Source organism: Micromys minutus (genome assembly GCF_963924665.1).
Source record: "Micromys minutus genome assembly, chromosome: 2".
Classification (NCBI taxonomy): Eukaryota; Metazoa; Chordata; class Mammalia; order Rodentia; family Muridae; genus Micromys; species Micromys minutus.
This window is the reverse complement of record NC_137971.1, coordinates 54,058,387-54,083,510: the sequence shown is the minus strand read 5'-3', so window position 1 is coordinate 54,083,510 and position 25,124 is coordinate 54,058,387. Positions and strand designations below refer to the sequence as shown.

Below are 25,124 nucleotides of genomic sequence, written 5' to 3'. Positions count from 1 at the left end.
CTTCACACCCTAAACCAGTGACTCTACCAATATAAGTTTATTCCTTCCCTGATCAGGGGTTCAGAAGCCAAGAGTCAAGGTGCGGCAGGGCCAGCTCCCTCACTGGGCTCTAAAAGGGAGGGTCCTTCCTGCCTCCTTCAGCTCCTGGTACTGCCGGAAATACTTGGCGTTCCTTGGTTCATTGCCAGTCATTCTGATCCCTGTCTCCAGCTTCACACAGCTGACTGCTCTGTGTGTCTCTATGGTCTTCCTCACAGGAGGACACTGCTCTGTGGACCCACCAAATCCACCATGCCTCTGCTTCACTTGGTTACCTCAAGAAAGGCTTAGTGTCCAAACTGGATAGCATACACAAGAGCTTGGGATAAGAGGTTTCAGAAGGAGGCTGCGGCAATGCTGCAAGGAGGGTACTCCAAGCAGAAGGGACAGTTGGACAGTGACACAGTGGTCACTCTGAAGCACAGGTGAACAGCACATACTGCTAAGTATATGCTGATCTCAGAGACGAGCATGCTCACTATTCGGGGAGAGTCATCCCATAGGCCACACTCTGCTGAGGACCCGCCACACACAGGGCACTAGGCAGCTCCAAACCCATCCTGTCCTTAAGAAAGCCACAAGCAAATAGCACGCTGTGTGTGCAGCAGGATTCCAACCACAGACACAGACAGCCGGACAGACTGCCGCACTCAGATAAACGCCTGGAAGGAAAACAAGCTTGAAGGACTACAAGGTCAATGGGGGGGGGGGATCTCTAATAATAACATAAAACAAATGTTTTCCATGAGGGACAAAGAAGAGCGAACACCCCAAGAAAGAATCTAGTCACAGACACCCGAAGATCCCTTCGTCCTACAGGTCACAGAACATAATTCTGTTTTTTCTTATTATCTGTGTAAAAAGGCATATGTCATTCTGACCCCTCAGACTGTGCAGGAACCTGCAGTTCACACTACAGCCATGGCTGGGGTTCTAAGCAAACCTAAAGATGAGTCCAGTTCCTGGAACCCATGCCAATGTGAAAGGAGAAAACAAAGCTGCCCCACAACCTCCACATGGTGCCATGGTACACATGGGACCATATGCACATACAATAATAAAATAAAAGGTAGACACTGGAGAGAGGGCTCAGTGGTTATGACTATGTGCTGATACTACAGAGGACGTATGCTTAATTCCCAGAACCCACAGTGATCACAATGTTTGTGAGCTCCATTTCTGGGATCCTGATGCTCTCTTCTAAACCCCATCATCACCGCACACACAGGGTGCACACACTTGCAAGCAAACACTCAAACACATAAAACAGTATCTTTTGTTTAATAAGGAAAGGAAGAAAGAGATGGGAAGGAACAAAGGGGAGGGGGAGACACAGAATTATGAAAACAAGTGTCTCTAGTGACTGACACCTTGACTGAGCGCTGGGAATGTCTGTCCGAGTTCGTGTGTCACAGCCTCTCCAAGTGTTGCAGCCAGCTTTCGGGACAGCAGGCTGGGACCTACACCCTACCCCCACCCCCACAACAAAGCCTGTATTTTGCTCCAGAACAGCAAAAATCCAAAACCCAACAGAAGAACTTGCAAACAGGTCAGACATCCCATAATACACAGGAGGAAGAGAGGGAGGGAAGGGGTTCATTTTACACCTCAGAGGGCATTCATGCCTACAGGTGTTTATGCAGACACAGAACACCAGGCCCTGGAGAATTAATGATGCAGGAAACGCTCCTGAACTGTAAGAAAGAGCACTAGAGTCTGCACATACACTTCGAACAAATACATTTGGACTTGAGTATGTATGTACATGGCAAAAGTGAAAATCATGCCAGCCAGGTGGCTCAGTGGGTAAAGCTGCCTACCACCAAGCCTGCTAACCTAGTACAATTCAGGACCCTAGTGGAGGATAGAACCAACTCCCTGGAATTCTCTCTGACCTCCACATGTGCACTGTGGCACATGTACACACACAAAATAAATAATAAATACTCAATAAAAACATGTTAGGGAAAAGTAGGAAACGTGTTACATGGAGCTTCCGCTAAATGACAGGATTCTGGCTCATTCAAGTGTTCTATTCATCAGCTGGAGAGAAGGCTCAGCAGTTCAGAGTACTGGATGCTCTTACACTGGTTGCTCTTACAGAAGGTCCAGTTCCTAGTACCCACATGGCGACTCACAAACACCCAGAGCTCCAGTTCTAGGGGATATGACACCTTCTTCTGAGCTCTGAAAGCACCAGATATATACATGATACACACGTGTAGAAAAAACACTCACACACATACAAACATAATTTTTTCTTTACATGAGGAAAAAGGCTTCTGAATTGGGGTCAGGTGTAGACTGGGGAGGGTTTCAGACTAGGAAAGATGTGACTAGGGTACAAGGTTCTTTCCCCAAAGCCAGAACTGAGGACAGGTGGCTTTGGCTTCTGGGGTCTCAGTATGGTGAAGGCAAGAATGGGGTGAAAGGCAAGATGGAGCCAAAACTCTCATCCACCTACAAACGGGGCCCATGCTCGTCAGCTACCTTTGCTGAAGCCTGGGAACTGAAACGCTAATCTCTCCACAGAAAAGGGTTTTTCCCCCTCCCTACCAGAAAACTAATAATCTCTTTTGAGGATGTAGCACGAGTCAATCAATACAAGAAAGAAGGCAGATACCCTTGCAACCTCACAGCCATAGAGGACAGCCCAACCCTCCCACACAGTCTACCACAATCCCAAGACTGCCTCTGAAGGGCCCAGGCCCTCTGTGAGGCTGCACACAGCCTGAGAGACATCCGTGACCCCTGAGACTCTGCCCTGCCACCTCTTTTCCCATAAAGACAGAAAGCTGGGATCCAGCCCTTCTCTGTCCCCATGACTCCTGCCCTGGTCTCCTCCTCAGCTACCCTGAGAACAGGCATGGCCCGCTTCTTCCTGAGCTCTCAGGCCTGAGGGTGCGTGGGCAGCTCAGTGACTTGAGCAGGTCTCCACTCACTCTGTAGTCTGTAAACAGCCCGGCCCTGCGGCTTCCCAGCTGGCAGGTGGCCAAAATTTTGTTTTTTTAGCAATTGATTAAGTTTCTCCACTGCCCCCTGAGGGGGTAAGTGGTTAGACAAACGCCAAGAAGTACCTTGGCCTGGGAAACCCTGCCTAATGACCACAGGGTCACAGGCCCAAAGGAAGTGGCCAGAGCTGCCTTGGGCTCTGCTCATAACCTAAGACCCAAGTGACAGCCTGAATGGCTCACCCCAAGCAAACCAACAAGCATGCAAAGGAAGGCTGAGCTCATGAGGAATGGCCCCACAGACACCATGCCTGAGTTCTGGGCTGAGAGCACAGCTCTCAACTAAGTTATGTGCTGCCCAGCACAGAATGAAGTCACAGCCCATCTTAGGCTTCTTCCAGGTTCACCCCTTCCTCTTCCATTTCCCATCAGCCTGTCACTGGTTCCCCACTCTCCCTCTCTACCATGACACTCAGGCCACTGAGCAGGTACTCAGACCAGCAGTATGGCCCAGTGGTCAGCATAAGCTCCAAGGAGAACAAGCCTAGTGTCAGCGCCCAACTACACTCTCTAGTGACCTGAAACTCTGGTGGAAACATCGAGGCTGGGAAGAACAGATCATAAAGCTCAGATATCAGCCCCAGAGCCGCCCCCCCAACCCTGTGGCAATGAACACTCCTCCCTCTTATGAAGGTCACAGGTGTGACACAGAAAGTACAACTTTCCTGGGCAAATTAAAGGCTGGAGCAGAGGCTGGGAGACTCCAACCCAACCGGTGAGGTCTCGGCAAAAGGCTGTACCTCGACATGCCATGCTCAGCTCACCAGGACTGGGAATCACCTGGGAGACACATCTCTGGGTGCCTTGTGAGGGTGTTTCCAGAGAAGGCCCACCCCAACGATGGCAGCACCGTCCCGTGGACTGAGCCCTCAGACAGTAAACTAAGCTCCAGCATCAACCCACTTCCTGGCTGCCATTCAGCAGCGGCCTCACAACCCTGCAGCCGTCTGTCCCCGCCATGTTGGACTATGCCCTCCAGCTGGGAACTAGAATAAACCAAAACGTCCTCTATGTTGCTCTTGTCCACTCTGGTCACAGTGACAAGAGAAGTCTAGCACACACTGCTCTAGGTTCAAGGTTCAGTTCTTCAACAAAAAAAAAAAAAAAAAAAAGCCCAGTCTTTCTGGGTCTAGGAACATAGTAGACATTGTATACATGGCAGTGTGTGTGTACCCACACACACAGATGCCCACAGAGGTCAGAACAGCATCAGACATCCTAGAGCTGGAGTTCGAGGCTGTTTAGAGCTGCCAGACGTGGGTGCTGGGAACTGAACTAAGGTCCTCCATCCACACTAAGTGCCCACCTCTGAGCCATCCCTCTAGCTCCAGCAGCAGTTACTTTCACCATCGGTCACACACAGCCTGTCCTGCAGCTCTGGGAGCTGGGTATGGCTTAACGGACAGCTGCGCGCTCCGCATCTGGAATCCCTACAGAAGGGAGCCCCGGGAGGAGTGGGTTGAAATAATAGGCTGTGAGCTGAGTGCCCTAGCTGCGGTCCCATCAGCAGCTGTGAGCTCTCACTTTTGTGCACGGTCCCCCATTCGAGAAGCAGGGTCACCCCAAAGACCCTCAAGCAGCTCCAGGAAGAAGTGAATGAGAGCAAGGCTGAGACCTAGGCCATGGCAGCCATCTCCACCCTAAGGGGACTCTGTTACTGCCATCATGTGGTGGCTGGCCAGAGCCCAAATAATTGAATACACTTAGCTATGTGAAAACACTTTTTCCTTAGGTCAAAGATGACTATCAGCAGACCGTGGTTCACAGAAACCATGTGGTGGGTCCACATCTGTAATTGTAGTAGCACTCTCTCCGTGCAGAGGCAGGAAGTCCATCACAAGTGTGAGGTCAGCCTGATCTCACAAAATCAAAATAAATCAATCAATAAATAAATTTAAACACAGCTGAAAAGTTCAGAGGCAGGATCTCAGGTGACATTCCCAAGTGGATAAAGCACAAACCTAGACTTCACCGCCACATAAAGAAGCCCTGAGGCCAGAACCGTATGCTCCCACACCATGTCCCTGAGGGAGGTAGAAAGGATAAAGCCAGCCCCACTAGATGCATCCCACCTAGCTGCTAAAGATCCCAGACATAACCAGAGAGCTTCAGCTCCTGCCACCCCACTTAACAATGTATCTAGCTTCTTGGGCCCTGACCCTGGTCTACTAGGAAGCTACAAGTTAGGGAGCCGAATCCATCTGTTTTTCACAGCAGAGTTGGAAGCATAACCTAAGGTGCATGCCATCCCTCAGAGGGCCTACAATGGAGCCAAGGAGGCATGGCATTAAAGCAGGCATCAGAGAGCAAACCTGGAGCAATGGCCAACCAGGCAAGCACAGGAGAAGTTTGTGTGTAAGGGGAAACGGGGGGGGGGGGGGGGGGCGCCAGTGATGGGGAGGGTCCAGGCAGCACGGCCAGAAAGGAGCTAACTTATTTCCAGGAAACAGGAGGAACAAGATGAACAGACACTGGAGGCCAAAAGAAGCTGGAACCTACACACTTCTCTGAAGACAAACAGGAGGCCCAAGTGTCTGCTGAGTACTTTGGGCCTGGCAAGATTCCTTCTAAGTGGTGGAGATCAGAATACAGGAAAAGTGTGTGTGTGTGTGTGTGTGTGTGTGTGTGTGTGTGTGTGTGTGTGTGCGTGTGTGTGTTTGGAGTAGGAATTCTCTGGGCAGCTTAGAGAACTCTACAGGACCGTACCAACTCATAACTTCTCCAAAGACAAAAATACCTGAGCTAAGTCCAGGGCCAGGCTGGAGTTGGGAGTGGGCTGCAGGAGCAAGGGAACATGAAGCAAGAGGTGGTCACAGCACGACTGTCATCAGTCTGTGGAAGACGCCTGACGCCGTTCACCACAGCCAGAAAGCACCAAGCTGGCCTGTGCCCTGACCCCAAGGAAGGTTTTCCTTTCTAAGAATATGGCATGTGCCCCTCTCGGGGTAGGGAGAGCTCCCTAACTCACAGTGGGATGAGAAGTAGGAGCCTGGAGGCCTTTTCTGGGTGTGAGACCAGTCTCCAGCTGGGGTGGCAGTTACACACCAACTGTCAGAGCTGATTTGACCGGACACTCACAAAGTGTGTGTTTCTGATGCAGTTACACCTCAGTTACACAGACGCACAACACGATAGCATGCAGGCTTATCTCGCGGTCTCCTGGACCGTGCGATCCAATCTTCTTGCTATTAAAAATTCACGGTCCATGGCTGAGAACAGCAGCTGCCTTCTGCTTGCAAAGTCAATGCCAATCAAGGCTGCGGTGCAGACTCCCCCACAGGACCTCCTTTCTTTTCCCTTTGACCTACTTCCCTGATAAGTGACTAGCCAGCCAGACTCTGGGAACAAACACACCCATTATTCTTGGCCCTGGCAGAGGGCTGCCTGCCCATCTGGCTAATCTGTCCCAGTGGATGGAAAAATGGATGGATGGATGGATGGATGGATGGATGGATGGATGGATGGATGGATGGATGGATGGATATGAGGGATAGCCAAAGTAGCTCTAGTTGTCCCACCTACCCATCAGACCCAACAGTGAGGCCCTCTGTTCTTTCAGCAGCCCCAACCCAGACTATCCCTGACAGTCAAGCATCTGTTAAAACTATGACTTGAAGGAGTGTCGGGGAGGGGGGCTACTAAATCCATGCCCGTCCTGTTACTTGCTAGGTCTTATCCAGACAACTCACAGCAATAGGTCCTGCGGCCAGCTTTGCCTGGTCAGAGTCCTCCGATTTGGTGATTCGTGACCTATGCAGTAGGATACGTGTTAAATCACTGTCCCAAAGTCTAGGTGACAAAAGCCAGAACACCAGGGTGAAGGGTCCACAAAGAGCAGGACTCGGAGACTCTGACAGTGACAGAGCTGCAGGCTGCGGAGGACAGACAGTGGTGGCGACTCCCAAATAAGGCCCCTGCTACTGCTGTTTTTAGACCATTCCACATAATTGGAAAAACATGGGGGAAACCAAAGCCAGCTGCCTGTGGAGGCTGCTCCAGAGGGGGCAGGGAGGGAGGCTGGCCCAGGCCAAGCACACAGGGCTCTCAGCTTGCAGCTTCCTAGGGCTGACAGGCACCTTGATCTATGGAAATCTATAACACAGCCACTCAGGCCTCATAGCTCCGGCTGAACTGAAGGGTGCAGGCCACTTGCTGTGCCATGCTCTGCTGGTCTAGCTGCAGCTACCTCAGAAGAGCTGGGGAACAAGAAGCAGAGACCCAAAGGCAAAGGTCCCTTGCCCAAAGAGCCTGAGGACCCAGATGCTCCTGAGCTCAAAGGACAGGTCTGTGCTCACATAAGAAGTGTGAGTTCTTTTTAACATAATAGCACATGCCTGTAATCCCAGTACTTAAGAATCAGTGTCAGGAGAAATGGATTTGGTTTGAGGCCAGCCTGGGCTACATGCTGGATTCCAGGCTAGCTGAGGCTACATAGAAATATCTTTTTTTAAAAAAAGATGCTTCATGAGCTGGGGAGATGGCTCATCGGATGCTTTGTTCTGTGTGAGAACTGGAGTTCAGACGCCCAGAACATATATAAAAATGCCAGGCAGCTGTAGTACCCCCAAAACTTAGGAGGCAGAGAGAGGGTCCCCAGACCAAGCTAGCTATCTAGACTAGATGAATCGTGCATTCAGATGAGAAATGTGCCTCAATACAGAAAGGAAGTGTGACAAAGGAAATACAGTATGTCAAATGATGGCTTCCACATGAACAAGGTCTCCCATTCGATCTCCAGTTATCTAAGGGGGACGCTCTGCTCTCTTCACCTCTCAGAGAGAAAGTGGCTCAGGATCTTGAGGGATACCACTCCACTTGGCAATGGCCACACAAGCATTCTGTTCCCGGGGTTACAGGATACCCCACTGTCCCATTAACTGGGGTCCTGACAGGGATACCATCTCAGGCCTTACTTCAAGGAAGACTCCAAGCTGGCTTTCGTTTGCTCAGACTGAGGTCAGAGCAGGACTCGCATCTCCAACTCCATGATGTGAAGTCAAGGAATCCGGCAGTCACGCCTGGGGTTCAAAACCAAACTGGGAGGAGGGGAAGCTTTGGCAATGGCTCCTATCTATTCTCTGTCCACCTAGAGGAGCAGACTCAGCCACTCTCCAGCCCCACTCCATCAGGCCTGTGGATGGCTAGGATGCCTACTGTGTCACAGAAGTCCAATGACAGCCAGGCCACTGTCTCTGCCCTAAGTCAACACTGGCCCTGAAACCATAAAAATGGGGACTCTATGCATATTCAGAATCCCCAGGATAAACACACACTTCTGCAGCAGGTCAGCAGCCTGCCTGTCTACTCACTAAGATCTCTCTAGCCTGGCCACCACAACCTGGCACCAGCCTTGGCATCTACTCGATTCCAAACGCTCTGGGAGAACAGTTCCCTCGGTCTCCAATCAGAGTCTGCCTGGTTCCTAGACCAAGTTCAAAGTCCAGTTCCTATTTTCCAAGCGGTCGGTCCTTCCTTCAACCACTCCAGAGTGCTGCAATTGCTTCCTTGCTGAAGATGAAGGAACTGAAGCCCGAGGAGGCTGAACCTGTCTCAAAGAAAACAGCCAGGACACAGACTAATATGACGGCTGGGAGAGGCTGAAACTGAGGTGTCCTCAGGTAGCCAGTGAGTTTCCTTACCACCAGGGTGAAATTGGGATCCTAGTTGGAGCAAAACATGTTACCTAAGCCCAGTCCCCTTGCTCTCCGTACCCATCACTTCCAAAGCTCCCTTTGGGAAAGCCACAACATCTCCCCAACACACTCTGGCTCCAAATCTTCATTTCTGTTTCCCTATAGATCTGTCCTCTGGGCAGGGCTAGCTATGTATCCAGCTCTCCCTTATGGGACAGTTTTCCCCATATGGACGACACTAGAGATCTCACAGATGCCACAGCCATGAAGAGACCCTTAGGTAGCCCCTGGTCATTCCCAACTCTTGAGCTCTCCTCTCCACCTGACACCTATGAGGACTCCCCCGGGTGCTGGCCGCTACCCACAGGCATCACTCAGCCCTCCCACGGGTGAGACACCTGCAGGAAGCCTCTGATCACCAGGACCCCAAGGCCACATCACTTTGCCAAGGATGACCTTGAACTTTTGATTCTCCTGCCTCCAGCCCTGGGTGCTGGAATTAAACATGTATACCACAGCCAACACGTGGTTTGTATAGTGCTAGGATTGAAGCCGAGCCTTCATGCATGCTGGGCAAGCAGTCTCTGAGCTGAGGGACGTACACTCCCAGACTAACTCTGGATTCTTGCTTCTTTCGCCACCCGAGCGCTAAGAACTGAAGGAGGCAAGGCTGGGAACCCCCACCCTAGAGAAAACAGCAGTCTCTCAGTTTCATCTCATATGATACAAAATTCTGAGGCACAACACCTAGAGTCATCCTGAGAAAAGAGAAGTTGTTTGTTTTGAAAAAAAAAAAAGAAGAAGTTTAATTGGGAAAAATGTCTCCAATATTGGCACACTTGGGCCCTAAACTAGTTGTCTTTTCACAGCCCTCATCTCAAAACTCAGGGGTATGTGTAGACAAGGAGGCAGAAAGACTGTAGGAGCCAGAGGCAGTGCAAACAGCACTTTCCAGACAGGCCAGGTGACATGCATACATGAGCTGAGGGGACACACAAGGATCGGTCAGACAAAATCGCAGCACAGAGGAGGAGTGCGAGTCCCACCCTAGGCAAGAAGCGCATTGCAATTGATCACTTCTGGGGAAGGGAAAGTCAGTTTTCTTCAATGGAGTAACTCTGGGTCTATCAACCACACGCCAGGGAAGCCCTCAAGCTCAGGAGTAGTTGGCCAACACAAATCAGACTCAACGGGGTGTGTGTGTGTGTGTGTGTGTGTGTGTGTGTGTGTGTATGTGTGTGTATGTGTGTGTGTGTATGTATGTGTGTATGTGTGTGTATGTGTGTGTGTATATGTGTGTGTATGTATGTGTGTGTGTGTGTGTGTGTGTGTGTGTGTGATTTTGGTTTTAACAGAAAGAAAGAATATGCAGTAGGTGGCTCTTGGGAGAGTTACAAAAAGAGAAATACTATTAAAATGTATTATATAAGATTCTTAAAACATAAATAAGATTTCTTAAAGCAAAGAAAAATTGCTCCATCTTAAGCAATGTCTGGAGCATTTTCTTAATGAGTGGTGTGGGGGGCTCAGCCCACTGTGGCTGGTTTCATCCCTGGGCAGTTATAAAAGAGCAAGCTGAGCAAGCATGAGGTGCCCAGGAGTGCTCCTGTGCCGATTTCCTTCCCATCAGGATAGACTATGACCTGTAAGAGAAATAACCTTCCTCTCTAAGTTCCTTTTGATAGTGGTATTTATCACAGCAATAGAAACTAACTAGGACACACACCCTTTCTCTATCTGGAAACACACCATTCCTTTTAACACAGTACCATCGTCAGGGCATCTGCAGTCAAAGTGAAAATGTATGAATTTAGCACACTGAAGTCCACTGACTGCTGGGGTGCCCTCTGCCTGGTCGCACACTCCCACCACTGGAGGGCTCTGAGGGACATAAACGCTCTGTCCTGTGCACTTGGCTTTCTCCAACAGTTTTTATAGAAGTGCCTTTCACAGCTAGTAGAGACAAGATTCTTAGGAAAGTGGTACATGTGCCTCCTGGACATCTGAGTCACTGAGGAAACCTGGCTTCCACAGGAAGGCCAGGGACAGCTGCTTGCTCATCCTGACCTCCAATACCACAGGTATCTACAATCTAAGTTCCACGCTGAAGAGCACACAGCAGGGACCAGGAAACCCTCAAAGTCACACCCCATGCCAGAACAGCAGCTGGAGCTAAGCTGGGACATCCCTTCAACCACACACACCATCATCAGGAGACAGCCTGGAAGAAGCTGCTTAGACCAGGTGAGGTAGAAGGCAGCTGCCTCCCCAGCCTTCCCTTTGGAAGAGGTCCAATGGGAAGCAGGCTTTGTCCCCAGAAAAAGAAAAAGGAGAACTAGCCTCAGGACGGCTGTGCTCCTCACACCTGATAGGAGAAACCCCAGAGTCAACCAGGAGAATTATCCTCAAAGTACGTGGGTACCAGAAGGGGCTACCCAAGGCACCACAGCAAAAGTACGTTTCCTAGAGGTGAAAATGTTACCCATACCAGGAACCCAGAGGCAGCCAGCGCTGAAAAGTGAGACCAAAGGTGTGTGAATCAAAAGTGGAAATAAGCTGGAGAGATGGCTCAGAGGTTAAGAGCACTGGCTGCTCTTCCAGAGGTCCTAAGTTCAATTCCCAGCAACCACATGGTGGCTCATAACCATCTGTAATGGGATCTGATGCCCTCTTCTAGTGTGTCTAAAGACAGTGACAGTGTATTCATATAGATAAATAATTTAAAAAATAAAATCAAAACAAAAGTGGAAATAAGAGGGGACACACCTTTGAGCCCAACACTCAAGAGGAGGCAGGCAGATTCCCCTGATTTTGAGGCCAGCCTAGTTTACATAACAAGTTCCAGAATAGCCAGAGCTACAGAGAGACCCAGTCTTTAAAACAAGAGCTATGCTAAAGTTGATAGGGAAAGCCTACAAAGCCAGGAATCTGAAAAAGAACATGATTGGTATACCGAAGAGTTTAGAGAAAGGAAAGAGAAAAGGAAATTATGTAATTATGTTATAATCTCAAAAAAAAAAAAAAAAAAAACATTTAAAAAAGAGAGAACCTGGTTCTCTACTGATGTGGGACCCACATTTGCATGGGAGCGTGAACAGATAGTAAGACTTGAGGCAACTGAACCGCAGGAAGAAAAATAAACGACCCTGATCCATGCAGGGAAGGAAAACTAAATCCATGTCTGCACTCACAGTGCTGTGGCTGTTGTGCTCCAGGGAGCAAAGCTGATGCAGAATAGAAAAGCTCAGTGAGGCACCACACCGTGGGCCAGCTCCCTGCACCCACTGCACAGTAGGCTAACTCCCTATGCACCCACTAATGCCTCAATCCTTTGATTTTGACAGCTAATAGTTTTCGGATAAAGACTCAGGACAGCAAACTTTTATGGTGTGAACATGTTGACATTCTCAGCACTTTAAAGGCACAGCTAAGTCAGGACATCATTGTTTTGATGAGGGACCCATGGCTCCCAAAGAGTTCATCCATGGGTTGAACAGCCCAGAGCTGCCAGTGAACCCAGCCTCCGAAGTAGCAATGCTCAAGAGTCTTCGATAAATTGAGCAGACTCTTGTGAGAGGCTGCCATGTTTATTCTGGGGACTCCGTGCTTACTTTGGGTAGTAACAGCCACACCCACAACGTCAGACCCCACCTGTCCCTGCCAGTGCCAAAGCTCCACCTCACCTGCCTTACACGTCTTGCCGTTGTCCTGCAACTGCACACCAGTAGGGCAGGCACAGGAGTAGAAAGGCTCTCTCGGGGACAGCAGGCACAGGTGGGAGCAGCCACCGTTGTCCTCCTCACATGGCGTGTGGACTGGTAGGAACAGGACAGAGAAGGAAGTTGCAGTACAAGCTGTGAGCTCACCACTGCCCAGCCATTCCCTCCCATGTGGGCTGGCATCCCACACTTCCTCACGTGTCCTACAGAACAGCTGTCAGGTGTCCCGCCAGCCGTTCACCATGCCACCTCTCACAGTATCATGACTCGTCTCCACAGGCCCTCCTAGTCCTACCTCACAGCTGACCACCCACATGGAGGCCCCTTCAGTCTCAGCACTACTTCTGTAATTTTCAGAAACCATCCCAGACCTGCCCTGCCCCTGCAGGGAACATTCCCCACTCCAAGCTTTCTCCAACAAGACGACAAGCCCACTATGCTTCCATGGAAATTCTCAGGACCAGCAATTCCTGGGAAACCTGGAGTGGACTCCTGAGCACACCCTGTCTCTTTAATCTGCCTGGACCCCGCAGGCTCCATCCACACTGGGTTACTACACTTAGGCCCCTCCCCCAGGCCCTTCTGTGATCAATGTACAGCTGAATCTAAAAAGGTTCCCAGACCCTCCTTCTACCTCAAGAACGTGTGGCTCAGCACCCCTGAAACACTGTCAACTGGAACCGAGTTTCCTGCAGTTGACTTTTGCTAATACTCTCAATGAAAAGTGTAGAGGAGTTTAATCAGAGACCACCGTCCTCCACTCATCCTATGCTAACTTTTGTGGCTTGAGTTCTAAGCCCAAGTTCAAACCTTTTATAAAGTGTAGCGACAAACAATGATCCTTGGTGCCTATGCAACTTGATGAGCCTAGAACAGCCCTATTCTGCCTTCATCCGACCCCCATACTCTGTCACAGAAGCTCAGCGTCACCAGGAACTTCTGCTAAGATTCTACTACATAGGACATAGGTGAGAAGTAAGACCTTGAGCAAGTATTTCACACATCAGAACTCTACTGGGCCTTCACTTGTCCTAGAAAGCTTGAAACAGCTGTGGAGAGGCCCTGTCCACCATACTAACCTACCTGGACTGTCACATACAGAAGCATTATACATGTACAAGCGTACACACACAAACACACACACACAAGCTCCTCCTTCTAGCCTAGCATGTACTTCTCTGGAGGGGTATCTCCCTATGGATACTTCTGTAGGATAAAGGCCTGGTCTGGTATCTCTCCTTAGCCCTGTCTACCTGTTCCCTACTGCATTGCCCGGACCCGCTGTGCCCCACTGCTTGACCCTAGACTGCTCCACTGACCTGGCTGAGCCTCACATCTGGGTTATGTCTTTCCCATCTACACCCTGTCCCACCTGTTCTTCCTGATATAGCCTCCCCTACCTGCAAACCCTACCCTGTCATGCCTATCCCCTGCCCCGCCCACCCCATCTCCAATGCGTGCTCACACTTACAGGGAGGCTGCCGCTCCTGGCTCAGCACCTGAATGTCCATGGGTGAATACAGAGCACTGAGAATCTCCTTCCTCTTCTCCCCCGTCCACTTGTTGCAGGCGTGAATGGAGCGGGTCTGCCAGTCCGTCCAGTAGAGTGTGTCCCCAGAGAGCGTCAGAGCAAAGGGGTGAGTGAGGCTGCCTTCCACCACCTTCTGCCTGCAGCAGGTAGGAAAAAGGCAGAGTGGTTAGGAGACCTCTCAAGCCAACTCTGACCCATGCTGGAAGCCCTTGGGCCACTATGTCTGTCAGATCAAAGGGAAGCAGCTGAAAGCACACTCTCCGCACTCAGCCAACCCCAGTCAGCCCTTCCAGGTATGCAAAGGCACTGCCCACCCAGCCAGCTTTCCATGCCTGTGACAGAAACATAAGTGCCTCTGGACAAAGGGACAAAGTACCCGCAGAAAAGAAAAGGCATACTGCCACACCTGGAGGCAGTCAGTTTCTGAGAAGCTTGGGTCCCCAGACCTGATGTACAAACAACTTCCTGCTGATCCAGCCAGATGTGTTCTGTCCTACGGCCCACACCAACAGCAGGGAAACTCTCAGCCCTCTGCTCAGAATCTCCCACACAGCGGACATCGGGCTTAATGAGATTATGAATGCTGGTAACAGGGCTGGGATTGAACCCAGCCAGCAACTCGTGGTTGTGTAACACCCATCCCTGCTGCAGTGGGCTCTGGCCAGCTGTATGGCCTTGGGAGCCTGCCTGTCATCACACAGGAGGTAGTGTGGGGTTTGCTATGAACATCAAACAAACTGGTAACTGTCCCTGCACACTGATGCTGGTCATCACTGCTCTAATACATTAACTGCCACCCTCTTGCCATGACCCCTTGCAGAGGTTCCCAAGCTAGCAGCTTTCCAGATTCTGGGCCAGTCTTGGTCATGCTGGAATCACTTGCTTCCACAGTCTTCCTGGGCTAGCCTGACTTCCAAATCTCAGATCAGATTCTGACCAGAGTAACCTAAGCGCATCTTCACCCTCACCCTACAGATGACAAGACACAGGCTGGACATAGTCCAGGAATAGATGATATGTGGGTCTTCTTAGCCTAACTGAACCTTCACACCAGCTCCTATGCTCCGAGCCAGGAGCTCCTCCAGTGCAAAGGTCAGATTAAGCTTCCCATGAGGAGCCCAAGACCTGACAAAAACTCAGCAAGTAATATTCAGTCACAGAGTAAACTACCCCGAACCCAACACAAAGGGCACAGCTCTATCCCAAGCATAATGACAACACATGGCCACACCAAGCAAGAAGCTCTAACAACCAAGTATGAGAACAGGCCTTATTCATCTACCTGTCCCCTCCATTAATCAAGCACCTACTGTGAGCAGAGCTCTCCAGCAAGACTGGAGATATAATTATGATCACACAGCGCTGCAGCCCTGGATAGTCTATGGAAGAGACGAGACAAAGAGCCATCAATGTCCCAGTCTCGGCCAGATCTAAGCCCTGACTGGCAACTCTAAAATCCAAAACAGTCTAAACACTAAACTTTTTATTTGTTTTTAAGGTTTATTTTTCATTTGTGTGTGCAGGTATGTGCATCTGAGTACAGTTGCACAAGGAGACCAGAAGAGGGTACCAGATAAGCCTCCCAACATGAGTGCTGGGAAGTGAACTCAGGTCCTCTTCAAGCACAGCAAGTACAAGTAACCTGAGCACCTCTCCAGCCACCTAACACTGAGGTCTTCTTACTCACTTCACAGTAAAAACTGGGCACAGATGCTGGTCAGATGTACTCTTTTCTCTCTCTTAAATACCATGTGTCTGATCCGGACGAGCGGAACATGAAAGCCCCGGCACTGTGTGGAGGTCAGAGGACAACATTCAAGAACTGGTTCTCGAGGAACACTTCTCCACTGTTGGTGGGGTTGTAAACTGATACAACCACTCTGGAAATCAGTCTGGCGATTCCTCAGAAAATTGGACATAGTACTACCTGAAGACCCAGCTATTCCACTTCTGGGCATTTACCCCAGAGACACTCCAACACACAACAAAGATACATGCACCACAGTGTTAATAGCAGCTCTATTTATAATAGCCAGAAGCTGGAAAGAACCCAGAAGTCCTTCAGTAAATGAATGGATACAAAAATTGTGGTACACTTACACAATGGAATATTACTCAGCCATCAGAAACAATGACTTAACCAAATTCTTAAGAAAATGGATGCATCTAGAGAATATCATCCTGAGTGAGATAACCCAGTAACAAAAGAACAGACACAATATGCAGTCACTGATAGTTGGATGCTAACCCCAGAGGCTCGGACTGCCCCAGAAACAACTCACAGACTGTGTGAAGTTCAAGAAAAAAACAAAACAAAACAAAACAAAAAAAAAAGTCATGCTCAATCCTTACACACCAAGAAAACATTGACTAATTCCGGGTTACACCCTGTTTTACATGTACTTTTTGCTCATTGTAACTAGTAAGACCTTAATGCAGAGTATCAAACCTTAAAGAAAAAAAAAAAAAGCCAAGCACTGACACAATTGTATTTGTATACATTTATACAAAAATGTTTAAAAATTTTTTTCTTTTATCTTTGTTTTTTAAAATAAAGTTTAAAAAAAAAAATGAAGTGGTTCTCAGGCTGGGTGTGGTGGTGCACACCTTTGATCCCAGCACTTGGGAGGCAGACACAGGCAGATCTCTGTGACTTCAACAATAGCCTGATCTACAAAGCAAGTCCAGAACAGCCAGGGCTATTGTACAGAGAAACCCTATCTCAAAAAACAAAAAAAAAAAAAAAGAAAGAAAGAAGAAAAGGAAGGAAGGAAGGAAGGAAGGAAGGAAGGAAGGAAGGAAGGAAGGAAGCAAGCAAGCAAGCAAGCAAGCAAGCAAGCAAGCAAGCAAGCAAGCAAGAAATGGTCCTCTTCCTCTACCACGTGAGCTCCAGGGACTGACCCAGGAGTCCAGCTAGCACAGCCATCTCACAGGGATAGATATATATATGATCCTCGCACACAGTTTAGAAAGAATATTCAACATACTGCTGCAGAAACAGTCACATCACTGTGACATCGGGCATAGTACCTATGCTCCGTTCCCATAGTTATCTAGCAATCCTTGGGGGCTTCAGAGAAAAACCTAAGGAGCTTCAACTCCCTGGGAACAACAGATATATGGGGAGGGCGCCTTGGCCGCTGCGCACTCACCGGAAGGAGCCGTCCAGGTTGGCACGGTGGATAAAGCTGAGCTTGGCATCAGCCCAGTACAACTTCTGCTCCTCCAGATCAATGGTCAGCCCATTGGGCCAGTAAATGTCGGAGTCTACAATGATCTTCCGGGTACTGCCATCCATCCCTGCCCGCTCGATCCGGGGCGCTTCTCCCCAGTCAGTCCAGTACATGTACCTAGTGAGGAGGCAGGGATAAAGGAAAGACACAACGGATCTGAGGATTGTTTCTGATCCCTAACACCAGTGATTATGGCTTGAGGGACCCAAGCTTTAGGTTTTTATGTTAAGGAATTAAAATAGAGACAGATATTGCTTGAAATGCTTGAAACAGAAGCATACCATCACCATCACCTCCCTCTCCAGTAGCTAAGGCTAGCCACACCCCACTGCTTCCTCCACCACCTCCATCTCCTATAGCTAAGGCTAGCTTCACCCTACTGTTTCTTCGCCCCCCCCCCACCAAGTGCTAGGATTACAGCCATGTGCCAACATGCCCAGTTGTTTTTATTTTTAATACTTATTTTATTTTTAGGTGTATGTGTGTGTGCACACATGTGTATGTGCTGATTCTTGGAAGTTGTCATGTGACCTCCACACTCAGAGAAACTCGTGTGCGCGCGTGCACACACACACACACACACACACACACACACACACACACAACTTCCAATCATCGCCTAAGGACAGAGGCCTGGGTTGCAGCTCAGTGATAAAGCCCCAGACTCCATCCCCAGACCTACAGAGAACAGACACTAAGATGACTCCAGCCCCACAGAGCATAGTCTGCACTGGGCATCACTGACCAAAGCATCACTGTATTGTCCATGGTTCTATATACTTCCCACTTGTTCACTCTCAGTTGAGAATATGCTGAGTACTTTGCCTCCTCACTATCAGGAATATTTCTCATTGAGCACAGCATAGCAGTCCACACCTTTATCCCTAGCACCAAAGAGACTGAAGCAGTCAATCACTGGTTCAAAGCCAGCCTGGATTACACAGGGATATAGGAGACAAAACAAGCCTCCGTGGGTATACACGAAGAGCCAGCAATGACTCCCAGGGGCTGTCAAGAGAAGGCTTTAAGAGAGCTATGTGGAGAAACTCCCAACAAGGGGGCCAAGTCATATATGTACAAGACACTCCATTACACTCCTCACCATGCCTTAGTGTGCAGACTAGATATTGAAGATGGCAGGAGCTACCCCAGCCAGTGCCAAAAGAACATAACCAGAGGTATGTGTGTGGACTGTACAGCGAAGCCCATGAAGAGCCACACTGACTTTGAGAACACTGGTTCTAATCCTGGGAGCCCATGGGTGAGGCACAAGACACAAAAGTGGACACAGTTTATACTGCCTGTCCCTTTGCAGATTGGTTTCTATCTGAGCCTGCTTCCTGCCCATGGCCCTTGTAAGGTGGTTCACTGTGACATTCCAGGCTCAAGGGCTCATAATCCTTTATCTTCTACACATATTTCCTCTGGTGTCAGCAGGTCTCCACATATCTTGTCCCCCATTTCTTCTGACGTAAAACATCATTCATGTAGACCAACCCCAAGCTGATCCAGGGAGCTGAGTGACCTAAAGCAGGAGGAATGAGGAATGAACTCAGCTGGGACCCTCGTGAGGCCTCCACTACTGTGAAAGGGAAAATGAGAGACATGAGCTGGACATGGTAACTTTTGCCTGAAACTCCAGCACTTGGAAGTCTGGGATAGAACTGCCATGGGTTCCAAGCCAAGCCGAGCTATAAAGACCTAGGGTGGGGAACTCCTCTTGCAAGAATGTCGCTCTGTGCCACCACCTCCATCTCCCCAGCAGGGGTCCTGTGAGCCAGAACCATCACTACCTTCTAGAAGGACTATGAGAACATCATCCAGAAGGGTAGGCATAGGAGCACCATGAAAATACCCCTTCTCTGCCCTGCTTAATGGCCAAGTACCCCACATGAGATAACGCCTGTGTGTCTCGCACCACCCTCTGTGCCAGCCAGTACTGGGAAAGCCAGCTTGCTGCCCCCATTGGACAGATAGGAAGTGGGGGCTCTGGCAGGTGGACTTGTCACACACAGAGAGAAAGTAGCAGCTCTAGACAGCAGCCTGGATGGGCAGGGAAGGCCCAAGCTTTGTGCATGTTTCATCCTGAATCAGCAGGGCCATAACTGGGATGATTCTCTGGGTACCTGGAGGGTTAGGTAGGACAGCCTCAGCTGAGGCCAACATGGCCTGGGCACTGCCTTCTTTCCCTGTGCTCCCCCCGCCCCGCCCTCCTACTTGCCACCCACTGAGAAGGTGAAGTGTTTCTACCTCCGATTTGGTGCTGTGGCCCAGCCAGAGCTAAGGCCAGTCAGGGAAATGAGGTTAGTACGCCACATTTCTTCCCCCAGTTCCCGAGGTCTGCAGGTTTCCTTAAATGGGGAACGGGAGAGCTGCTGGCTCAGTGGGGACAGACCCCTGCCAGTTCCAGTACTACTGCAGGGCAAGCTGGCAGGATTGAGCCATCCTCTTTCTCAGTGAGGCATGGCAGAAACCAATTTAGGGCCAAGGTGCAGGGCTGCCATTCCGGGCTGTTGCTTCAAGACAGCACCAGCTGTATTTCTACCAGCAGGCCCAGTATCCCTTAGGGCCCCAACCAGGGATGCAGCAGGGCTTCCCCAGGCTGAGCCAGGATGTTCCCAGCTTCCGAGCTGAGCACACCGAGGTGGGCATCTGGACAAAGCCGTCCTTCTCAATGGTAGCTGGCACAGGATGCCCCTCATCTCAGGAAGTCTCCAGGAGATAATGGCACAGGAAGGCACAAGGGCATAGCAGAGGTTCCACAGTGCTGAGGGGAGAGCCAAGTTTCTCTCTTCCACTACACTTCACTGTCCCCACTCCAAGCTGCACCCTCCACCTCGGCTTGCACGCCCTTATTTATCCAGGGCAGAAGAAGGAAGCTTGAGATGTTCTGTCCATGGCAGCAATGCCAAGGTCAACATTGGTCCAGGGGCAGGATTTGAAAGGAACAGCCACCCAGGTGATCCTGCAGAGAACTTGTACAGAAGAAGTCAGAAGCAAGTGCACAAATGCCACTCAAACATTTAATAAGACCATCAGGGTGGAGGCTGACTGATCCCAGAGATAACACAGGCCACAGCAGCCGAGGTGAGGACAGAGTGCTGGGTTTCCTGTCTCTACACAAACACAAAGTACCCACTCAGTCCAGCTTGTCCCTCAGCCATCAAGGCTAAAAAGTAAAGGATCAAGGCCTAAAGAGATGGCTCAGCAGCTATAACACAGAAGGCCCAAGTTCAATTAGAAGCATCCACACATTAGCTCACACCCCTCTGAAATTCCAGTTCCAGGGATCAATACCTTCTCTGGCTTCTGCAGGCACTAGGAATGTACATAGTACTTAAACATACCCACACGTTAATTTAAAAAGAAAGAGAGAAGAGAGATAATAAAACTGCATACATGCAGTCCTTTATGTGTGGAATACAGGTATGTACATGTACCACGTGTTACAGTAGTGGCGTTCATCCAACCCAGAGTAACTCTTAGTGTTTTCATGTGGAAATGACAAGGTCACACCTCTGTATGACTGTATAGATGGGGACACAGACATAGCACCATGTCACCCTTGGCAGATGCTCCTGCCTTCAGAATAGAAGTCAGCCCCAGACACTTTCTATCCTTAACCTGCTACATGCCTGGGCCAAGCTGCTGCCCTCCGCTGCCATCTAGAACTGCTACCAGGGAGCCAGGCTCAACCCAAAGCCAAGGGAGCCCCATGAACTTGAGTCACCTTCTCCCACAGGACTACTCTTCTCTACCCTAGGGCCTTTGCACTGGTCATTCCAACTCTACAGCCAGAACCTAGAGCACTGCCCTGCCCTTACTCTCCTGGTGGCACCCATTCCTGTCAAACACACTGTGCCTCTATCATCCAGTCCCCTGAAGGGCACTAGGGCAGTGATGAAACCCACAGCTTGAGAATGGCCTTTCTGCCCATGGTCACAATTGTTGCCCCTGGGCATGTGGTAGGGTAGAGCTGTAGCGTCCTATCCCAGGAGGAGTGAAAAACCAGGGTGGAGACAGACAAAGCAAACTTCCTGTTGAAAAGTGGGGTGCTAGTCCTGAGCCCATTTTATCAGACTCTCACACAGACCAATCCCTCTTAGCCACAGACTCTCCTGGGATAAGGCCCACACCTCCTGGGAAGACTGTCAAGGGACTCATGTCCCTGGGGATTTGAGGTATGCGATTGTTCACCAGGTAACAGAGTTAGTCCTAGGAAGATGTCCTAAGTCCTGTGCAGCTGAGGAGTGAGGAACTCACAGTGGGTAGCCACTACTCAGTCACCCCAGACACTCCCCAAAAATCCCACTTAGCTCTGGTGTGTATGAACTGAACACACACCTGAATGCATATTTACAAACACTTGTGCTCACCCAAAGGTACTCTATCACACACTCAATCACATGCACATGCTCTCTGGTGCATGTACACACAGACACAATCATATATACTTGCACACATGTAGCAGTCACAGAGATTTGTGTGCACAAGCTCAATAACCCTTATGTATAATAATGTACACACAAATGCATATACATTCTCACATAAAAAGCACATTCACACATGTGCACAGACTCTCCTGCATATACTCATGTAGGTGCATATACATTCTTACAAACACACACTCACATAGAAGCACAAGCAGACACAGTTACACTTGCACACAATCACTCCTGCACATAAACTTCCTCACATAAAACATTCACACACACTCATGTAACATTTGCACACAGGACTCTCATATATACTTTCATATATACCCAGGCAGCATGTATACACATACGTATACACACATACGTACGTACACACACACAGCACACTTCCTGGGCCTTTGCAGAAAATATTAGCTTCAGAAGTTACCCACTTTGGTTCTTACATACTCAAAGGCCAGCTCTGGTACAAACAAGTGACTTCAGCCACATCGTCTACCCTCACCTGGTCTGCTTCTCAAACTCCCTAAAGCAAGCAATGGCAATTCTCCCAGTACACATGGAAACCCTCCAGCTAAGCCCAGAAGCATGGGCACAGGCCACACCAGCTTTCCCAACCCTCCTCTGTTCAGCCCACAGCTAAAGTCAGCCAGAGTAGCTCACTGAGAAGGGTCACAATAAGGAGATACCATCAGGATCCAGACAGCACCCCATGGCTAAAGACAACCAGAAGATGGGCTTAGGTTCCCCAGCAGTGGAAAAAGGCAATGCATGGGTCAGTTGGAGCCTAACCCACATAGGCAATGGCTGCACAGAGTTCCTACAAGGTTCATAGCACAAACACACAGTCAAGGGTCACAGCCCACAGCGGGCTTCCCTAGCTGGGAGATCCTGGCTGGCATTTCTCAGAAGCTCTGGGGACACTGAAAAAGCTAAAATGTTGGGGGAAGGACTGGGAGGAAAGGAGGGACAGGAAACTGTGGTCAGGATGTAAAATAAATAAATAAATAAAAATTTTTTTAAAAAAGCTAAAATGCCAAGTGAGTACAACACTTGGCAAAAAACAAAACCAGGACATGTGTCTTGTCCAAGACATCAGTCCAAGAGTCTGTCTGGTTATTCTCACAGCTGAGCCAGCAGAGAACTACAGGGTCATGGCCACACAAGGGCAGCTCAGATAAAGGTCTCAGCCAGGGTCAGCCCTGAGAAAAGAGGGATGAAGGAATGACAAGGAGTGAATGAAGACACTGTCTATCTAGAAAACTGTAGAGTGTGGCCTGATGCTGAAGCCTGCAAGACCCCCTAGGCTGCAGCTGAAGTGGCCTGTGTTGCTGTCCTGAACTTTCCATGGTCAGAGTGAGTTTGACCACACTAATACAGGTAACGTCCAGAATACACAGAGCAGGTGCTACCTCCAGTCATGGACCCACCTCGGCCAACAGACATAAAAAGGGGTGCAAGGTTCCTGAACCTCCCTGTGCCACCTGTCCCAATGCAGAAAAAGATGCTTCAAATCCAAGCATCACTCATCTGCCTTTTTTTTTTTTTTTTTTAATCACAAGGCATTTCTTAGATTTATTTCAACTTGACACAAGCTGCAGTCAGTCTGAACTGGCCTCTAATCCAGCCTGTGAAGCACCTTCTTGGTGGATAATTGGTGTGGGAGGGCGCAGGTCCCTGTAGGCAGTACCATGCCTGGGCTGACGGTCTTGGTGCTATAAGAGCCATCTGAACAACCAATAAAGAGCAAGCCACTAAGCAGCTTAGCTCCTGACTCCGGGTTCCTGCCTTGAGGCCCTGCCCTGACTTTGCTCAGTGAAGGAACATGACTTGAGTATTGCAACATGAATACTGAGACACGTTGTCTCTCACTGGGACCGGGGACTGGGCACTTTGACTGCAGTGGTCAGTCAGTAAGCCTCACAGATTCCCATGTCTCTTAACTCCACGGTGCTGGATTACAGACACATGCTGCCACACCTAACTTTCCTCATGGATGGAGGTCAAATCCTCATTGTTAGGTGGCAAGTACTTCACCAATGGAGGCATCTCCCTAGTTCCTGTGATTTTTTTTTAATTCCTGTGATGTATTTATTTAATATACATGAATAAACTATCACTACATTCAGACCCACCAGAAGAGGGCATCAGATCCCATTATCGATGGCTGTGAGTCACCATGTGGTTGCTGGGAATTGAATTCAGGACCTTTGGAAGAACAGTCAGTGCTCTTAAGTGCTGAGCCATCTCTCCATCCCAGTTCCTGTGATTTTTAAGATGGTCTTTATAGCTCAGATTGGCCTGGAACTTGTGGCGACACTCCTGCTTCAGCCTCTAGAATGCTAGGGTTATAGTGTGAGCCACCATCCCTGCTTAAATATGACATGTTTTACAATTCATGGAAGGAAGGTGATTCCTAGCAAGGGTTGCTCCCCGGGGCATCTCATCAGCCTGCCACGTGTCTCTACAAAAGAAATCCTGGTCCCCTTGCCTACCCATAAGAGCAAGAGAAAAACAGAGGTTTACCCATGTGCAGGATCAAGGGCAATGGCCCTTGGCTGGTCTAGGTCCTGCCAGAAGAGAACCTTACGGGATGTCCCATTGAGGTTAGCCACCTCAATACGATTGGTCTCTGAGTCTGTCCAATACAGCTTCTTGCCAACCCAGTCACAGGCCAGGCCATCAGGTGACACGAGATCAGAGATGACGATGCTCTGTGCAGCAGCTCCCGTCTGGTTCAGGTAGGTCTGTTTGATGGCCTCCTCGCTCACATCTGTCCAGTACACAGCACCCTTGGAAAACTGGAAGTCTACAGCAGCTGCATCCTCCAGGCCACTGGCCACAATGGTGGACTCCAACTTCACTCCGCCAGCATCCACTAGCCGCACATCCCGGCGGTTGGCAAACAACAGGAGTGGCGAGGCTGTGGGCAGAGCAAAGAGTCAGAATGGCTAGCTGGGCAGGAGAGGAATCAGATTCCAGGGACAATAGGAAAGAGAATCATATATGGCTACCTCTGATACCCACCTCCCCAGGTCCAACACCCTTCATCTGGTCCCCTGCTCCCAAGACCCCTTTCTTCCAGTTGTTCAAAGGCTCCCTTAGTGACAGGCCAGTACACAGAGAGGCAGGAAGTTTCCCCAAATCCCCAAGCTCTGGCTCTACTGCTCCCCAAACTGGAAAGACCACTTCCTCACCTCAACTTGCTCTCTGGAGTTCAGGTGTGTGCTCTTCAAAGGCAGCGACAAGGAGGGGGCAGGGACAAGGAGGCTGGGGGTGGTTTGTAACCTAGGGTTTTTTTTTTCCTCCAACCCTCACTAGGAGCTGGTGGGGCAGTGCTCCCAACTCTGAACCACTGGGGAAAGAAACAACACACTTAAGCCCATAGCACACTCCTGGAAAGCTAGCTTCCCTCTAAGAGGCCTGGCAGTGGCCCCAGGGGCCCACAGTGAGGTAGGCTAGAATGTGGGTGGCTCCCCACCCTCACCTGGGGCAGGCTGCTTCTCCTCCCCTCCCCTCCTGGGG

At 49.7% G+C, this 25,124-nt stretch overlaps 1 protein-coding gene across 1 annotated transcript in view; it reads right to left on the bottom strand.

Annotated features, from left to right (window-relative positions):
- LRP5 (LDL receptor related protein 5) overlaps positions 1-25,124 on the bottom strand; it is a 93,934-nt gene that overhangs the window by 45,394 nt on the left and 23,416 nt on the right. The window contains exons 2-5 of the mRNA XM_080913228.1: positions 24,126-24,522; positions 17,086-17,283; positions 13,874-14,070; positions 12,367-12,498 (exon numbers count right to left, since the gene is read on the bottom strand). Coding sequence (XP_080769354.1) covers positions 12,367-12,498; positions 13,874-14,070; positions 17,086-17,283; positions 24,126-24,522 — 924 coding nt within the window. The remainder of the gene's footprint in view (positions 1-12,366; positions 12,499-13,873; positions 14,071-17,085; positions 17,284-24,125; positions 24,523-25,124) is intronic.